Raw genomic sequence first — 19,148 nt, forward strand, 5'->3', positions numbered from 1 at the left:
AGGAGCTGCTCCTTTTCTCCGCAAAACTGGGAAAAAAAAGTGACCCTCTCCTGCCCCAGGGCAGCTGCTTTCTCTGCAGAAGAAAACCTTCTGCCGGCGATGGGTGATGAAAGGGCAGGTGCTGCAGAGCCAGACACCCAGCTGGGAGCTCTCCCTGCTGCGACGTGGCCACCAGGACTGGCACATCCCCTCCCCGCATGCCCCCCGCTCCCCCGGCAGCCCTGGAACCAATGCAGCGCGCTGCGAGCGGCCGATTTGCATCGGAGGGATAAGGGGAAGCCCCAGGAAACGCATGGCCCAGGCATTAATCAAATCTACCTCTAATAATAAACCTCCCCAGCAATGCGCGGGCTCGGAGAGCGCAGTGCGATGGCAGGAGCCGAGGGGGAGTAGCCACCGAGCCAGAGCCAAGCGTGAGTTGTGCCCACGGAGGGGCTTCAAGGGGGCTGGGGGCGAGGGGCTTGCTTGTGCTGGAGCTGCGGGGACGTTTCCAGAGAGCTGGCAGGGAGCAGAGGGGCTCCTTGCGGATGAAATGGTCGCTTCATGCTTTGGGTGGAGGTTTCAGGAGTTTGGGTGCCGTGGTGGGGCATCCCGGGCAGGGAGCTCAGCCACTGGGCAGGGATTTTGCTTAAAAAAAAAAAAAAGAGAGACCCCCTGCCTGGGGGTCTTCTCTTTGGGGACAAAAAGTCTCCAAAAAGCATCGGAGGAGAGCACAGGCCTGAGCCTCGCTGTGCCCCAGGGATCATCTTTAACCAGCTCAAGAGAAGGGAATTGTTTAATTTCATAGCGGCGTTAATTGAACAGCAGGGCTAGAAGGGCCGCAGCCCTGCGCAGAGCGGATTTATCCTTTACTTTGTGAGGCTGGGAGGGCTTCACACACGCTGCCCAAACTGGGATCCAGCTCACAGCCAGAGCTGGAAGTGCATCCTCAGCCCCTTGGCAGGGACATTGCTGCTTCGGGCAGCAGCAGGACAGACAGACAGACACACAAAACCCCCGACTGCCATGCGCTCCCAAGGACGAGAGGCACAGAGACAGATCCCCGTCAGAGCGCAGCGGCATTTCTATACCAAAATCAGAGTTGGGCTTCAAAAGGCAGCATCGCAGCAGCCCCAGCTGAGGCCAGAGGCGGCTTCCAGGCACGTGGAGGCTGGCACCGTGCCGGGCAGTGATGGCTTTTAATTGTTTTGGGCCTCTTGGCACCGGCACCGGCTGCCCGCACAGGAAACAGCTGCGCTCCGCAGAGGGATGCGGTCGCCCGCGAGCCTCTCGGTCAGCAAAGGGCTGCTAACAACTAAATGCTTTTTAGCAAGCTAATATTTAAAATTTCAATTTGTTCAGGACTTTGCTGCTGCTCAGGGCTCCCAGCAATGCCCCGCTCCTGCCCCTCATCAAACCCCTTCCCTCTCCCCAGCCCACGGGCATGGGGCATGCTGCGGCCACGTAGGATGGGACGAATGGCTCCTTGTGGGGACAAAATCCCTTCCAGTGCCATGTGTCCCAGCTGGTGCTGGTGGAAGCGGTGCTTAAAGCTCTCCCAAAGAGGCCTTTCTCCTTCTGCTGCCTAGGGGAGTGTGACACATCAAAACCTGCTTTCGGGATGATGCCAGGACGCCAAACAGAGACGTCAGAAATTACACACAGCATGGCAGAAACTGCCCCTCGGCCACAGGGGAGCTCAGAAGTTTCCAGATTTACAAATCGTTTCAGAAGATGGTGCTAGCAGTCATTCTGGTTGCGTTTCTGTTCCTTTTGGTAAAAAGATGTAAAGGCAGGAGCAGGTCCCTGCCCTTATTGCTGCAGGCAGTTTCACACATCCCCACGCCCTCGGAGCACAGCGAGGGGCCAGGCAGAGACCAGGGTGCTCACCCTGCGTGTCCCCGGGGTCCAGATTATAACCCCATGAGGACGTCCTGTGCTGAAGTGCTTGCTAAACCTGAAGCAGATTTTTCTGCATGCTTTTAACCCAAGCCTGAGGCACAGCGGGCGTCCCCCTGCACGGGGGTCCCCAGGGCAGGGTCCCCAGCAGCACCACCTGCCCCATAGCCACTTTCCTCCCGTTCTGCAGCCATGGATGGGACGCCCCTGGGCTGTGATGCCATGAACAACTGCACCGACCAGCAGTACTGGGACGCCCTCGTCTGCCAGTGCATCCCCTGCAGCCTCATATGCGGCCGGTCCGCGGTGAGGAGGTGTGCTGCCCTGTGTGGTGAGTGGGGAAAGGCTCTGGGAGGACCCACGGGGCAGGCTCTGGGGCAGCTCGGCTTACCTTCAAGCCCAAAGCACCGAGGGATGTGGCTGCGTTGACCGGGATCAAGTTGTCCACACCTCTGTACTGCTCCTTCCTGGGATCCTAGGGAGCCTTCCCGGAGCTGTATTAATAGAGTTAGGCCTCATCTGTGGCACCCTGCCCTCGGGAGGGACATATCAGGCCCTGCTAATGTGGGTAACGACAACCTCAAGCAAAATGTGAGCCCCATGCTGTGGCAGGCACCGAGGCTGGGTGCTGCTGAGCAGAGGCGCAGCGCAGCCGAAGCCTGCGCACAGCGAGGTGTCACATCTCCGAGGGGGCTGAGGGTGGGAGATGCTGTCCCCACGGCCCCAAGCCCATGCTCAGGCAGGTTTTGATGTGCCCCAAAAAGCCACACAAGCCCCAGAGGCCAGGAGCTGTAAGAGCAGCACCAGGAGCTCGCTGCTACGGGCAGGCACGGCTGCACCCCATCCCCTTCCCCACGCAGCGGCCAGCAAACCCCATTCCCCAATATTCATCATCTGGCTGAATACCTCCACCTGCCAGCCCCAGAGATGTTTTCAACGCTTCCAACAGCATCAGACAGATCCCACCCTGCACCCATGGGAGCTGTGCACTTGTCCCAAGCGGCCGTGGGCTCGTCCCCGCGTGAACCCCAGCAGGGAGGGCCCCGGGCTGGGAGCCTCCTGCTCAGGTGACGGGGAGGCAGGAGGAGTCGTGCGGGCAGAAGGACGTGCTCAGGGTGAGGACGTGCTCAGGACGAGCCCCGTTCCTTTCCCTGCCTTCCCACAGAGTCCATGGTTTGCAACAGGAAAGCCGGCTTCTACTACGACAAGCTCCTGAAAAAATGCATCAACTGTGCCACAGTCTGCGGGCAGCACCCCAAGCAGTGCGACCCCTCCTGCGGATGTAAGGCTGTGTGTGAGGGCAGGGGGAGTGGGGGGGCTGTGGGGCAGGGTCCCACATGGGGCTGGGCTAAAAGAGGAGCCAGGTTATGGGGTGGAAGCTAGGGAAGAGGCAGCAAACCCTGCTCTCTGACCCCAGGGCTTGGTGCATGGCCTTGGGGAGGGGGAGAGGGAAAGGATGGGCTCTTTCACCTCAGATCAACCAGTCCCAGCTTGGGGTTGAGATGTGGGTGCTGGAGAAACGGGGAGGGAGGGCAGATCTCCTCCATTAGCCATAAAAAACAACCAAACGGAGGAGCTGCGGTGCTGCTTTCAGCTCCCTCCCAAGCAGAGCGCACGAGTGCCCTTAGCAGCACCCTGCCCCTATCAAAAAGTCAACGAGGGTGAGCTGTGTGCCGGGGGGGGTCTAAGCTCTCCTTTCTCTCTGCCTGGCCCCCAGCAGGTGCCCTGGCCACCACCCCCCCTCCGCCGGCCGCCCTGGTCACAGCGCTGCCTCCCGCGGCCGCGCTGGAGCAGAAGGCGTGCGCGGAGCAGGAGCCGTGGCTGGTGGTGTACCTGCTGCTGGGGCTCTGCCTCTGCGCCCTCATCTGCTCCCTCTTCCTGGGCTGGACGCACCTGCGGAGGAAAGGAGAGGTGGGATCCTGCCAGGCCGGCACCGGGACCTGCCACCGCAGGGAGGATTCCTCCAAGGGTGAGTGCTGGGGGCACCGGGAGGGGACGGGGAGCTTGGGGTGGCTGGCACCCGGGTTGTGCCAGTGAGGTGCTGCACAGCCCAGCCTGAGCCTGAAGAGAGCAGGACCAGGGCCCCGTGCCCCAATTCCTCCCCTATCGCCCTTCTCGGGCACTCACGCAGGGTTGAGCAGAGGGTGAGAGCTGTGCTGCCCACCAGCGATTCCCCAAAGCATGAGGAGGAACAGCAAAAAGCTGACCCTCTTCCCCAAGGAGCCACCGTTGTGGCTGTTTCCTTTGGTTTCCCCCAGAATCCACCTTTATGAAGATCTGGGGCTTTCACAGCAATTACAGCTCTGGGTTTATTCACTTGGGGCTGCTCTGGGGCCGACGGCTACCTGGCCAGGACCACGTCACACGAGTTTGCTGCCTTGAAATGTCACAGCCCAGCAGCTGAATTGCCTTGCAGCATAGCATCAAAGCCCAAAGTTTTGGCTTTGGAGCCAGGGGGCCTTCACCAGTCTTTGGCGTAGGAAGAAAAGCTAGGGAAAGGATAACGGGGAGTAAAGCAACATAGAAAAGATGTGTTGACTTTCCCCCCTCCTCTTCTCCCCTGCCTTCTCTTAAAAAAAATATATATATATACATATATATATATATATATATATACACACTTATTTATGTAGACAAACATTAGTTTACGTACCTGAACTTCAAAGCTGGATGAGGAAAATCAGGAAGAGCACACGAGGCGCTGCTCCAGCCGGGCTCAGTCCCCAGCAGCGCTGCAATTTGAGGCACTGTTGGCTCCGTCCCAGGACACTGGCACTGGGCGCTGGCTTCTGAGGGAGACTGACAGGTTCAAAGCAATTTACTGCATGCTTCTTCGTAGCCCCAGCCTAGCCTTGCTTATCAGACCTCAGCTGATGGAGCAGAGCCCTCTGACAGCCCATAGAGCCGTGGCCCTTCAGCCTGCCCTGCTGCAGCCCCTGCACCTTGCACGGCGCCGCGCCATTTCATTCATGTATGCTACAAAATGAGCACTTCATGACAAGACAATTTACACGCAATGCTATAAATATTAGAATTACTTCAGTGCTAAAGCTCTGGCCTGCCTGCTCGAGGCACTGCCCCATTCACAGGACAGGCTGCGTGCTGCAGGCCACGCTGTGGGCACAACATGGAGGGAGGGGGGCTCTAGCACTGCCTCCCTGCAGGCCTCAGGGCAGCACTGCAGAGCCTTTCCTGGGTAAAAGCTGCTCCTAAACACCTCAGGCTAACCCACAAAGTTCATTTGCAGATCGCCTGGTGGAAGCGGGCAGCGTTGGTGATGGATCCACCGGCAGCAAGGTCCCCGAGCCAGTGGAAACCTGCGGCTTCTGCTTCCCCGGACACGGCTCGGCTGTACAGGAGAGCAAAGGGCACCACAGCCCCTCCTGCCCCCCAGGGGAGAGGGTTGCTGCCGCTCACAGCAGGGTGTGCAGCACGGGAAGTGCCGGGGCGATTCCCAGCCCTGACGACGGCCATTTTAAGATCATTTGCTCTCCTTCGCAAGAGAAGACGCAAATGGCGTGACCGCGGTGAACGCTCCTGCACGGGCTCAGAAAGGAGGGCTGTCCCTCCTGCCCCCAAAACACAGCTGCTTCTCCCTCCGATCCCAGCCCCAGCTCCTGCCAGGGCAGGTGGACACAGCTCAGGGGCTGTGGGTCACAGACAGTGCCTTTCTCTTCTTGGAAACCCAAGCTCTCCTTGTTCCAGTGATGGATCTTGCTCTCCGTTCAGCCGTGCCTCCATGCTCCAACCTGACCTCCGCAGACACCTCCATGCTTCCTGGCCCTTGGGACCGGGGGCCCGTGGGGGCTTCTCAGCCTGGTTCCTCCATCAGCATCACTTTGCCTCTACAAAGGGCGCCGATGCCTGGCCAGAAGCAGCCTGTGGCAAGCATCAGGCCACCGCCTTTCCCTGTTTGAAAACTCTGCCTTGCACCACAAGTGGCTTCTGAGCAGAGCTGTGCTCATGTGGGATGCACTCGATGGACAGAAAGTGGATGAAGCGGTGGTGCCAGGCGCCATCTCGAGAATTGGCCAGGTGTGACAGCAGCCTGACCTCGATCCATCGCCCCTGGGTGTCTGCCTCCTTCACCAAGAGGTCTCCTCTCCTCAGGACTATGGGGAGTTTTCCAGAGAATCAATTTAAAGTGTTTTAAAGCATCTCAGGCCTTTCAGACAAAGCTGCGGCCTGGCCTACTCCGGCCTCCCAGGACGTTCCGCGCAGATGTGATGACCACCAAGTGCCACTGCCGTGCTCCCAGGTGGGGCACGTTTTCTGACTTCAACAAAGTTCTTTCACAGCAAGAGTATTCACAGTACATGAGCTCCACAGGCAGCTTTCAACACTGCTTTGAAGGGAGGAAAGGACACGGGGCGGCGAGGCTTTGCCTTTTGACCGGATACGATACTGCATGAGTTGCTCCGGAGGCACCAAAATCACCGACGGAACTGGGTTTAGATGTGAAAAATCATCCAAAGCTGAGAACTTTCTGGAAGACTTGATCCTCTGATGTACTCCTGGTCTGGATTACCTGAAACAGCTGGTAAAAGTGCCGGGCTGTGACGTGGCTGATTTGAGGAAAGGTTTTTGTCTGACCTGTATTTGAAAGCTACTACATAAAAATGTGAGTTTCAACATGTAACGTCAAGTTCTCTCATTCTCATTAAAGGAGAGCGTAGGAATGTTTTGCTTGGTGAAAAATCCCTCCCAATAGGAGATCATTACCAAAAGTTTCTCAGACTAGGCCTTTAAACTTGAGAGAATACACAGGGAAGGGGCAACAGATGCATGAACTGGTGATAGTAAAGCACAGGCCACGGTATCTGAGGCCACGTGAGGCTCCCCACCCTCTCATCCTCCTCCCTCTCTCAAGGCTTTCTTTTCCTTCATTTCCTTCATTTCATCTCCCAGAGCCTCTCCCTCTCAGGCTCGGCTGATGAAGGGGCTTTGCACTCACCATGGGGCAGCTCCTGCACATTTCCACCTGCCCCACGTCCCCACCACCCCAAACACTTCCCAGCGAGGCCGGGGACTCCAGGAGGACGCCTGTGAGCAGGCGCAGTGTCACCTCGCACTGCCTGACCCCAACACCGAGGGGACAGGCAGCTTCAGCACTGCTCAGGCGTCACCTCAGGGGACAGGTACCCACCATGTAACGGGAACCCTCCCACACTGCCTGTGTGAGGAGCCAGCACCCGATTTAAAACAAACAAACAATAAACCTGAACACGTGAACCAGTTTTGCAATTACAGCATCTCTCGAGGCTGAGGAAGCATCAATTATTCAAAACAAGGCTTTAGGAAAGCTTTTACGCGAGCTGCCACAAGAGCTCACCCTGCCTGGCTCTGGCTGCCCATGGGGGGCAGAGCCCATGTGGGGCTGGGGCTGTCCCCCTCGCCTCCATGCAGCCCTGGCTGCTGCTTACTGCTGGCAAGTGCTCCCCGGTCTCCTAAAATACTTGCTGCAATACATGGGGGAAGCAGCACCCTGCAGTTTGGGTCCTACAAACTGGGGGAAAACATCCATCAGACGCCAGGTCCCTCCTTCGAGCCCTGATAAGCGAGAGGGGAGTGTTCAGTTCAGTCAGGCGTGGTCTCCTCTCCTTCTGGGAAGGTAAATACTGTTATCAGCATGGAGAAGAAAAGGTAACACTGAGCGTCACAGAGGTCAGATCAGCAGTAACACGCAGGCTCCCAGATATGTGCTGGGGAATTAAGAGAAATCAGCGGGTTTGCTATCACATTTGAAGTCACTGGCCAACAGCTCTGACAGAGCATGCTTAGAGAGATCCCTCTGAATAGCAGTCACTACCTGGGACAAATACTTTCAGTAATTAAGGGCACTGACTTCAAGCCCAAGCATCCACAGGGGGGCTTAAGCTGCTTCCAACTTTCCTGCTTTTGCTCAGGTTTTCATTAGGCACCAGCCTCAACCAAAGCTTTCTCCCCAGTCCAGGGGCTGCGATGAGAAGGTACGACACCGACAGCCACCTTCTGGCTGGTTTTGTGCTGCACGCAGTTCAGCGCTGGTGTACAACCCCAGGGTACGCTCCGGTATCAACCCACATCCTGGTACCAGGCTTTGGTTTCAGTCATTTCTTCAGATGCTTCCCTGTAACAGAGCAAGCCGCGCCAATAAAAAATCATACTTCAAAATAAACCCGTCAGCCCCAAACTGCTCCCCGGCACGAGCAGGGTCAGCAGCTGAAGCACTGCAGCAATTGCCTCTCGCTGCCGTCTGCTAGCACACCAGGGAGGCACAACTCCATCAGTCCTTCGTCAGCGTCTCACTGCCCTGCGAGGACTTCTGCATCTTCCTGAAGGTGACGCTGAGTTCTGCAAAGAGCAGCCTCCCAGCTCTGCAGGGAATAAACCTCGTGCCTGAGCTCCTCGGCAGATGAAGGGAAAGAGAAGGGCTGCGTTTGGGGAAAAACATAATGAGGGGCAGCGCTGTTCGTGTGAGAGCAGCCGTCCTTCCATTTTTATAGGAATAGGGAAAGTGTTCTCTGCTTCTCTATCAACCTGTGCTGATTTACTGTTGCTGGAAATAGAAACCTGCCTGGTACAATTCAGGGAGAAAGAAGAGCTTTTAATACACCAGGAATTCTGCTTTAAAAGCCCAAACTAAAGCACTGAAATCTGCCTTGCTCTCCGTCTCCCACTGAAAACCAGCCGTGCTGGTGCAGTTGCACAGAGCACAGCCCTCTTCACCAGCTCGAGAGGGGTGTGTGTGTGTGTGTGGAGGGGGGGGGGAAGAAAATAAATAAGGCTGATTTATGTGGCTGGCCTTGTCCCTAAACAGTTCATTTCTGAAGGATTAACAAAACAGACCGCGTTAGCTCCGGTGGCCAAGCGCGTGCTGGCGGAAAACAGAATTCACTTGTTCAGGCTCCAGCTGGAGACCAGCAGCCAAAGGCTCCGAGCTCAGCATCACAAAGCGGCGGCGGCCCCGCAGCACCAGCCCAGCTGCCGCGCGGTGGCACTGCTCCTCCAGCATCGGGGCGAGGCGGCGACGACGCGGGCTGCAGCAGCCATGGGAATAATGAAAGGCTGATTCTCGTCTTCCCCTGCAAGCTTGCTGCATTATTAAAAGGTAGCAGAAAAGCGTCGTCAAGCATCTGCACGATGCTGTGCCCAATTCCGGGAGGGAGAGGAGGGCCCCCCCCCCCCCCCTTTTCTTGCAGGGTGTGCCATTCATCCGCATTTCTCCAGCAGCGTTTCATTTGCGACAAGAACACTCAGGTTAAATTTTGCAGTACCCAATTACAACTGAAAATTATTTCAAGCATGACGATAGGGAAAGACAGGTTATGAAACCAGAGTACGCTCTCGCTTCTGCAGAAACCGCGCTGCCTAGGTAACTCGCACACTGTGCGGTACGTTTTCTGTGTCTGATTTGGTATTCAAGGAGCTTCAATTAGTCGGTTCTTCTTCCCTCCTAGTTGCAAACTGTCACAGAGATCTCCTGATGCACAAAACCACCTTGTACTCTCCAGCTTGCGTACAAATCAAATGCGATTCCACCACCCTTTTGTGTAGCATCTCTTGTAAGACGCTCATTTAAAAAACAAACAAAGCCAGGCTTCACTTATTTTCCTCCCATTTCTGTCATTACACAGTCTGCTTTCTATCTCTCTCTCAGACAGGTTAGAGATGGCCCATACCTATTTCTGCAATACTGATTGAAAAGACAGGCCCCATCCATGTTTTTAAGCACCGTTGAAGTCGAGGATCAGCTGTTTGGGTCCAGAGCTCAGTGACCTTTTTGGTGTGGCCCTTAGGCCAGTTTACATAGTGCCTAACTCTTAACACATGGCTCTCTCCAGGCTCCTTAAGGGAGAGCAAAGTTATTTTTTGCTCTTTTAAGCTCTGTGTTCTGAATGGTTTCTCTCATGGGCTGCAATTCAATCCACAGCCCAGCCTCCTGGGAGCAAGACAGAGCACACGAGCAGCCACTGCTGGTATCCAGGCAGGCCAACGAGCTGCTTTAAAAGACAGTGACGAAGGGAGAAAAACGGGAACAAAACTGCATTTGTGACAAAGCAAAAGCAAGCTGGTGCACCAGCTGCTGTAGGCTAAGGACACGGATACGGAGGCTGCAAAGAGAAGGAGAGTATGTGAGGAGTTAATACATGTGGGAGGGTACAAGGAACCAATACCAGCCTAGCACATACCAGGAAAATGTGTTGTTTACTTAAAAACCTAGTGCACTGCAGAAGTGCTCAATAGCAGCAGATCTATCGCTCAATGCTGCCCCCAGCAGCAACCGTTTCTAACAGATGGTATATTTTTCAATACCGAGGTTCTTTCAAGTATCAGCTCTATATGCCTTTGGAAGGCAACAGGGGGAAAAAAACAAAACAAAACAAAACAAAACAACAACAACCCAAACCAGCAACAACAAAACAAGCAATTCTGAGAAATTCGAACTTATTCACAAGATTTAAAAAAAGAACCAAGACCACTCTTACAGTATAAACACGCCAATTCATTCATTTTTACTGATGGTTGCATTAATGAATCTCATTCTCGTGAAAAAAAGGGAATAAAGGAAAAAAAATTAAGAAAATAGCTATTTATAGAAAACAAAAAAAGGGCTCAAAACAGAAAAGAATCTGTGCTGATGCTTTTGACGAGCAGTCCGATGGCATTGAACATTACCTGTGCAAGCAGGCATGCTTGAAAACCTGTCTGTACTGTAGCTTCAGTTCCACAATCCAGGATTTCTTTTATTTGTTGGAAAAAAAAAGAGCCTAATAGTTTCATACTGTATTTATTTAATAACTAAAATTCACAAATAAAAAGATACTTGCAAAGTCCTTTAGTTGTGTCATCCCATCCTCCTCCACTCTACTGCTTTCAGACCCATATGCATAAAAAATGGGCTTGGATTTTTAATTTTAACTGTTATATGATTGGTCGTTGGAGCTGAAGCACCAATGGAGAAGATGCTTTATGGAGATGAGGGTACACCCCCTTGCCTTCCCACACACATTTTGGAGGAACATAGGAGATGTACCAGTGCCTGGACTCCTCTGCTCCCATTTCCCCCACCCAGAGCATTCCTTTCATTTTATATTTCCTCTGTTAAGTGACTGACTGTAGCCTCCTTTTTCCCCCTTTCTGTCCTTGCGGGACTGCATACACGTTGGACATTGTTCATTTCTTACTCCGCCAGGCTTTGAGCCAGTGTCAAGTAGGTCCTGTTACAGCTCAGTGCTAGTTGTTTTTTAATGGGTCTTTTCATTTCAGGTAGGTTTGTGTGTCGATTCAGAAGGCTTGCTTATTTTCTTCCTTGTTTATATCTGACAAGCTGCTGGATAAGGCTATTCATACTCCAGGAACTGTTTGTGATAGAACAGCAAATATCTGCAAGAAAGCAGAGGTACAGTTTCAGCTTTCTGCTGTGCATCATAGCAGATTAGTATTTCCATTGATGCAATTGTGAAAAATGAGGACTATTAATTTTGTTTTTCTTTTCAATTTGAAGCAATTCCAGGGACATGCCAGCTCCCTACAGTAACCATGGAAGAGAAGGAGGGAAGCCAGCTGAAATAATTTTACCAGTAACTCAGGGAACGGAACATTTGTCCATCAAGCAGTCAAACCCCTCTTGTTGTACAACCTCCTTAGAACCTGGAAGCTCTGCAAGATTGAACTGTGTTGATGTCCAGACAGGCAGCATCCATTTAACACTACCATGACACAAAACATAACCGTGGTGGCTTCAGGATGCAACTGTTGCTTTAGACTCGTATGACCACAGCATCAGACATTTAGGATTACTGCAAACTGTCTGCCATTTACTGACAGAAACAAAATGAAAAACCAGGCACATGGGTGAAAACTCGTGTGTCCCAATCAAATACAGCTCATGTGTCTAATGTCTCAATCTGTACTCAAATCTGGTGTTTTAACAAGATGAAATTCTTCCTGTCCTTAATTACTGTGTGTGTACTGCTACATAACAGAGCCCAGCTCTCAAGCAGTTACGTGTAGAGGGAAGCAGAGCGATCTCTACGTACCCTTTACACACCACACACTGACAGGGTCATTGCATGACTCTGTTAAAAAGCTTCAGCATGATTTTTAGACTTTCCAATTATTATTTTTTCCTTTTCCAGTCCTACAGAGCTTCCCTCACACAACGCAGATCTACTCAGTGCCAGATTTAATCTGAACCAAGGAAAATGGATCAGAGATCAAACTAGCCTTTACTGAGACGGATGTGCAGCAGTTGTGTTGCATATCCTCTCCTCCTTGCATATGGCAGTTTCTTCTCCAACATACCCCATCCCAGGTCCAAAGCTAGCCAGTTGTTACTGAAGAAAAGCTTATTTCTTCTGCTGACCTCAAAGCACGAGTTACTCAAATCATTTAACACTAAAATTCAGGTATCATAGGAAATTTTGCACTTCCCAGTTGAAGTTCAAAAAAGGAAAAGATGGCAAAATCTGTTTTAAAAATTGCAAGCTGAACATCTGTGCCTGCAGAAATCAATGGAAATGTCATGAATAATTAAAACAAAAACAAAGCAGGCTTATCTTTCCACAGCTGAAAATGCCAAAACGAAGACTTCAGTTTTTAAGTTACCTTATTCTTGAAATATATACCAATCCCCAGTGCTTCCCTCAAATGAGGAACACCAAGATGCTTCCCTTGCAAACTACTGCTCTGCGCTCCCACTGCTTGTCTAATGCAAGCATCTGAAATCATGATGTCAACCTGAAATCAATTTAAAGACATGAACTAAGAAACAGCTCATGTTCTATGCCTGCCTCCCATATAGCCTTGCAACTGCCTCGTACTATTTTCTTAATGGCTTTTCCTCAAATCTGTTACACTCACAATAACCCAAAGGTTACGCAAAGATCAGTGTGTCAAGGAGATGAATTCTCAAATAGCCCTGCTCCTACACTGGGTGACCATAACACTTTGGTTTTCAGATTCCCCTCCGTTACCAAGCCAGAGTTTGGAGCACCAGTTACAAACACTGCTGATGATCCCTTGTCCTTCCCCTTTTCTTCCTTAATCCAATTCACTACTACAAATCAACACTCTGAAGCACCGATACATACATGGAGAACCATTACATATTCGAAGAGAGTAATTAAGTCTTCTCAGAAGTTATAGGGGCTTTCACCTGTAAGAAAAACCCAAAGGACAATTTTTTTTTCCTTCTCCCTTTTCAGTTCGTAACTTACCCTTCACTGTCTAGTACATCCTTAATGCTAGCCTTGGTGATAATGGCATCATCACACTTGAACCACTGGTCCTTGTGCTGCCGGATGAAGCTGGTATAGTGCCCGCTCTCCAAGGTTCCCTGGTGATTAACTACTGCAAACAAGGAATACCTGGTACAGAAGAGAGTTAATCAATACGTGGATCAAAAGGGGAAAAATAAATGACATTTTAAAGAGGCAGAAGCTTGTGTTCATAAGCACATACAGAAACGGTAAGGGATCAGATCCATCAATAAAACACCAGCTCTTAACACTGACTGGAAATGGGGCACCCTTGTCCAGGGAAAAAGAACCACATTTTTCTTTCCCTGGCTTGTCATTACTGCAACATTCCAGTCTGATGACAGCCATCAGCTTCACCAATACTAGCTACTGAAGATTTTTCTTCTAAAATAGATCGATCTTGATGCATTCCTGCAGAGGACCGCTATTATCTAGTCTGACCTCCTATTTCCCTCTAGTCAACTAGCTACTCTGGTGAACCAGAAAAAAAGCATTTTGGGGTTGGGGAAGGAGGTAATCTAAAGTATAGCTAATCTTAACTATTTCCAGCGATAAACTGCTGTACTGAGTAATTGTCCTTAATCTGGAAAGTCTGTACTTATTTTGAAATGCCGAATATTTTCAGCCTCAACTTCCAGCTTTTGGATGTCACTGTGAATTTATTTTCTAACCTGAAAACGACCTGACATCTCTGCTGTAAAAAAAGGTACTGATATACTAAGTTAGCTTCAACTTTTTTTTTTCTTTAACAGGAAAGACTGAAGTCCTTTTTTTGTTCAAAGGTAAGATTTTGTTCCCAGTTATATTTGCGGCTCTTTTTGTAATGTTCTCCAATCTTTGCCTGTTTTTAAAATGGTATCCTCCAACCTGGATGCAAACACAGCTACACCATGGTAAAATAATCTCTCTAATCTCCCTTGATATTGTCCTACTTATCTTCAAAAACCACAGAGCTCTTTTGACACAGTGGTGCCACAACAAGGCTCTTAATTCAGCTGTCTACAGAGCCACACATGTTAAAGTCACCCTCTTCCTGGCTGGAAATCTTATTAGGCTGGACAACACTTCAGTCCTAGATGCAGGATTCTAGGACGGCCCCAACTGTTTACTGGCATCCAGCACACTAAGCAACTCAGACATCTCTGCTGTTACCTAATTACCTCATCTTTTTCTGCATTAACAGCTACTTCAACCTATGTTGCGTGCAAACCTCAACAGTGATCGATTTTGTTTTCTTTTAGCTCTTTGCTAACAGTTATTAAACACTAGACCTCTCACGAGCCAATCCCTATAGGAGCACAGGTGGCACACCTGATTGCTATCTGCTTCTATGACAACTGCACCAAGACCTAGGTGGTTAGTTTTTCAATCTATTATGTAATTCCAGTTTCTTAATGAAACTTTTAGTGCAAATGAAATGCCTTGAGGAATTTAAATGCACGACATTAGCATATGACTGCAGCAACCAAACTTGTAACCTTAATTAAAAAAGAAGTTTGTGTGACCATCTCTTTTTCCATAAAGCTCTGAATGTTAGTTTCAATGACTCTCCTTTAAATTCTTGAGCGAGTCATGTGTCAGCCACTCTGTTATTCTGACTGCAATTCGTGCCTGACCAACAGACCCCACAATTACTGGGGTCATCTAACTGGGACTTACTTTCAATCCTCTGGAACCTCCTTTGCCATTGCAATAGAAATTTGATTATTTAAAGGAAACACCCACCCCTTTTAATACTGGACCCATAGCCTTTAATGTTGCCCACAGACCGATTGCTGGGGTTACCATCTTCAGATTAGCAAGTGAGCTGCCACAGAGCCATGAAAGGGTATGCAATCAGAGCAAACGAAGCTTTATTTTGCAACAGTTCAGACTTACTGTGCTGTCAAACACGGTAACGCACTTCGTGCTGCAGGATATACAGCAGCCTGTACATCTCCTTCTAGAAGCCAACTACCTTTCACAATAGGAGTCACGGAATGTACCACTTACTTATTATCATTGTTTAGACTATCCGTCGGCTGCTGGTATTGCCCGTTCATTCTGCTCTCTTTACTGCAACACACACACACACAAAAATCCAGTCACTTAAAGCAGTGGCTTCCCATACCGAGGAAATAGGTTTTACACGACACAGCCTGTTAGCTGAATCCAGGTCCTAATTCAAAGGCACAATGCTGCTTAGCAGCAGAGAAGGGCTGCCGATTATGATGCTAAAAGATGCTTTATTTGTTCTTGCAGCAGTGCTACATAGGAAGCAGCATTTCTCTAGCCGGTCAAGGCTTCGGAGCTGCAAATACAGATCTGTTTACGTCAGATGCCCTATCCAAAAAGCTTTAAAAAAGGTTAAGAAACGATTTGTATTTTAAACCTGCAAAAATATCTAATTACATCAATCCCTTATCCTCTGATGGGTCAATCATCCTGGCTCCGACTTGTAAATTCATTTTGTGTTTTGACAGCAGCAATAGGATTATGCTGTTGATTTCATAGGCGATGAAATTCAGATTACTGAGCTATGCCTCCTGATTATCCCATCTATATTCCATTATGCTTGATACCTTTCATCAGCAGAGCCTGTTCTATCCAGGGAGAATTCACCACAGAGGAACAGAAAAGTCTCAAATTCTCCAGAATAAACTGGAATAAACCATATATTCTTAATATAACACTATTTAACAGAGCTGCAGGGCTCTCCTTTCTCTACTGGCAGAAGCATCTACTTTTCTCCACGGAGAAAAAAAAATGTTTGAAATTACTTTTACAATTTTAGCCTCAAATAGAGCCCCTGTGTTAAGAGATGCCACGTTTTGGAGCTTTCTGTGTTGCTTCAAATACAAATTAAATCTGAATACCTTCTTGTATAGTTGAAGGGAATACCTGATAGATACTTGTTTAACTGAGCTGATCAAGTTCCTTTTTTAAAGGTACTTTTAATATAAGTGTTATGTCTTTCCCGAACCTGGGAGGTGGGAGAAGTCTTACAGTTTGTTTAAATGCCAAACAGAAATACCGAATAGAGATTTTAACCTATTTTAACTTGGACTATGTGCTTTTCTGGAAGTGTTTTTTAAACAGAAGTTGAATGTACAAAACAAAACAAAACAAAAAAACAGTTTTGTATGTGCACAGGAATAGAGGAAGGAATTTTACAACCTCAGAATTACTAGGTTGGACACTAGTTTAATGTCTAATGTGCCTGCTAACACAAGATGACCCCGTGGGTGTGCATTCAGGTGATGCTCAAAGCACAGATCTTTAAAATCTGAAGGCACGATGGATCTGAATCTACAAGTTTAACATGCCCACAAACATAACACACATTAATAATAAAAAAAATGTTTAAATATCAAGCCCTTTCTGACACACAAAACTCAATAGTGTATCTAAAATTAGTTTAGAAACGATGCACATCTCAAGGAGAAGCTTACAGGAGAAGTACCATTATACATACTGTTCTATAACCTTGATTCAAGGATGTTCCATGTTTCATGCTGCACTATATGGAACTGGTAAACAGTTCTGTCCAGGTCTTTGGGGATTTTGAACTTGGTACACACCTGGAAGCCATGAATGGTGTCATGTCCAGCTCCAGCGGAAACGAGACATACGTAGTGATCTTTCGCCTCAGTTTGGCTGAGTGTTCAAACCGCTGGAGACAAAGTGGAAGAATTTTTGTTGTTTTTTTGAGACAGACAGAAAATTTAGCCTGTTATAAGTGTTCTAAGCTTAGGTACAATGACATGAAAGCATACTAGCAGTCAGCAGCTAGGGACACTCCCAGACTTTTTTTCTGGGGGGGGATCCCCAAGTAAATGATAAAACACGATTTCTACCAGGAAAGTAAGTCACAATTTGTAGAGGAAAAATATAATATTCATTAGATTGTTTACCTTAGTACCTATCCACACAAATGTATTCCCAAATGATATTAAAATAATACATTAGACAGCACACACAGTCTTTAACTAGCCCCACATTCATTTGTACTGTGTAATATTTGAATGCAGGGCTGCTGCCTACACTAGCACACAGAACTGGTGACAGAGCTCTAGCTATCGGATTCACACACTTAATCCACCCATCCAATCATCTCAAATGACAGAAGTCAAGACCACACAGGAATACCAATTCAAATTAAGGCAAAAATGGAATATGATAATAAAAAAGCCTTGTCCCTTGGCCACAAGCAGCCTACAATACCCACCACCCTTTCTTCATCTTGTCAATCGAACATTTAATGGTAACAGGAACAAATAACAGAAAGAGATGAATGAGTTGCTATTTAAAGGCAGCTTCTCTCCCCATTTCTCAGAAATTCTGCTCTATTTACACTTCAAGTTAATTATTTTCCAATTGTGGTGCCATAACAATTCCCTAGCAACAGATCCAGACGTGAAAAGCTGAGACTTCTTTAATTCTTACCTTTTGTATTCCTTTTTTTTTTTTTTTTTTTACTTTAACTCATGAAATTGTATTTGCATTTTGGATGGATGGGACAACACAACCATTTAGGAAAAAAATCAAAAACAATTCTTCAATCATTCTGCATAACACAAATATTGAACTGAGTGTAGCAGGGGGGGTTTAGCGTATTCACATCGCCTTGTCCAAAGAGCAGAATCACCTACACATCTTGCCAACTGCTCTGCATTAAAAAAAAAAAAAAAAAAGCCAATGCCCTCAAACCTTTCTCCCTCTCTCTTAAATTAAAAAAAAAAAAAAGGCAACCAAGTCAGACATTCAGGAACATCCCACTGCAGATCACCTTGGTTAATACCCAAGGTATAACTGAGGAAATGCTGGCATATTTGGGGGTGAATATCTGAAGTCATGATCGTGCCAAACAGTCTCAAAAGGCCTCTAAGTTACAGGACTGGGAATTCTCTCTGCCTGTAAAATCCTTCTCTAGTAGAAAGCAGAACCAGCCCTTTCTCACGAATGCAGACCTTCCTATGGCACTCCATGCTTTCATGCCAGACTTCATTTCATTAGCAAGCTTCTGTACAAGCCAGATTTTGAAAATAAACTTTGAAATTGCTGCCATGCTGGAAATGGAGCTGCTATGTTATTCAACAGTTCCAAACTACAATCATATATTGAACACAATACACGGCTTGCTCATTGAGACTGTGACACTGTGGTTGGACATTATTAGATTTTCCAGTATGAATGTACTGAACTAGCTTAGAGGACTACTGCAAAATAAACCAGAAAAACAACCTGTTTGCTACAGCAAAACTCCAGACTGTGACAAGTACAAGACAAAGGTCTACTTCCAAAACTATTAAAGTTATTCGGGTCTTTTGCCAACGTTCAAAACCTAGAAACCATGTACGAATTAAATAACCAAAAGTAGCTTCTGGTGCAAAAGGTAGGAGTGTGTGTTCTTTCAATACACTCATTTCCCCACTGGAAAAGGAGAAGCAATGCAAGCTTTCACTGGTGCACAGCACAGAGGTTGCTGATTTGTATGTTTCCAGTCACTGTGGCCACAGGTGAAGTGCTGCTATTCTTTAGGTAGTTTATGTGACACTAATACCACCAGATACAGAGTTTCTTGAAGCACTGATCATAGTTAGAGCTGAGGACAGTGACCGTCAGTTGCTGCCTAGCAATGAGAGGACTGTCATTCTGACCCAGGAGACACTCGAAATATTAGAGGGCTGCATCTGTTCAAGCAGATCAAAGATGCAGTTAAGTTATAATGGTGGCTGCCTCCATAAAGGCCTGTGGCATCACTTTTCAAGGACCCTTTGCCTCTTGACACAGAATGACAGTCATCTTCTGTGATAGATGCCTGCTCTGCACCACAGTCACACTCTTTATATTTAAGACACAAGTCATACAGGACTAAACTATCTGAGGGCACCAACTCTGATGATCATTGCACCTGGCACAATTTGGATTGGAAATGCTGAAAACTATCTTGAGCTAATTAGTTGGGAATATAAAAGAATCCTTTACAACTGCTAACTTTTTTATATCTTCCCTTCACCACAGAGCTTCTCTCTGGTATCCTTCCAG

At 48.4% G+C, this 19,148-nt stretch overlaps 2 protein-coding genes across 4 annotated transcripts in view; one reads left to right on the plus strand and one right to left on the minus strand.

Annotated features, from left to right (window-relative positions):
- Positions 1 to 288: 288 nt before the first annotated feature.
- Positions 289 to 6,517, plus strand: TNFRSF13B (TNF receptor superfamily member 13B). Of its 2 annotated transcripts, none has more exons than XM_084537409.1 (5): positions 289 to 413; positions 2,069 to 2,209; positions 3,044 to 3,160; positions 3,596 to 3,847; positions 5,126 to 6,517. In XM_084537409.1, exons 1-5 carry the CDS (start codon positions 293 to 295, stop codon positions 5,398 to 5,400), a joined length of 906 nt encoding a protein of 301 aa, XP_084393535.1. In that variant the 5' UTR covers positions 289 to 292; the 3' UTR covers positions 5,401 to 6,517. The 2 variants fall into 2 exon arrangements, with proteins under 2 accessions (XP_084393535.1, XP_084393536.1); XM_084537410.1 differs by having other exon boundaries at positions 3,599 to 3,847.
- A 3,825-nt stretch (positions 6,518 to 10,342) lies between these two features.
- USP22 (ubiquitin specific peptidase 22) overlaps positions 10,343 to 19,148 on the minus strand; it is a 98,365-nt gene continuing 89,559 nt past the window's right edge. For both annotated transcript variants that reach the window (XM_084536306.1, XM_084536305.1), the window contains 4 exons: positions 16,682 to 16,773; positions 15,114 to 15,176; positions 13,080 to 13,229; positions 10,343 to 11,244 (listed from right to left, as the gene is read on the minus strand). In XM_084536306.1, the coding sequence (XP_084392432.1) occupies positions 11,202 to 11,244; positions 13,080 to 13,229; positions 15,114 to 15,176; positions 16,682 to 16,773 (348 nt within the window). In that variant the 3' untranslated portion in view covers positions 10,343 to 11,201. The remainder of the gene's footprint in view (positions 11,245 to 13,079; positions 13,230 to 15,113; positions 15,177 to 16,681; positions 16,774 to 19,148) is intronic.

This window comes from Aythya ferina, assembly GCF_964211825.1.
Source record: "Aythya ferina genome assembly, chromosome: 15".
NCBI classification, from domain to species: Eukaryota; Metazoa; Chordata; class Aves; order Anseriformes; family Anatidae; genus Aythya; species Aythya ferina.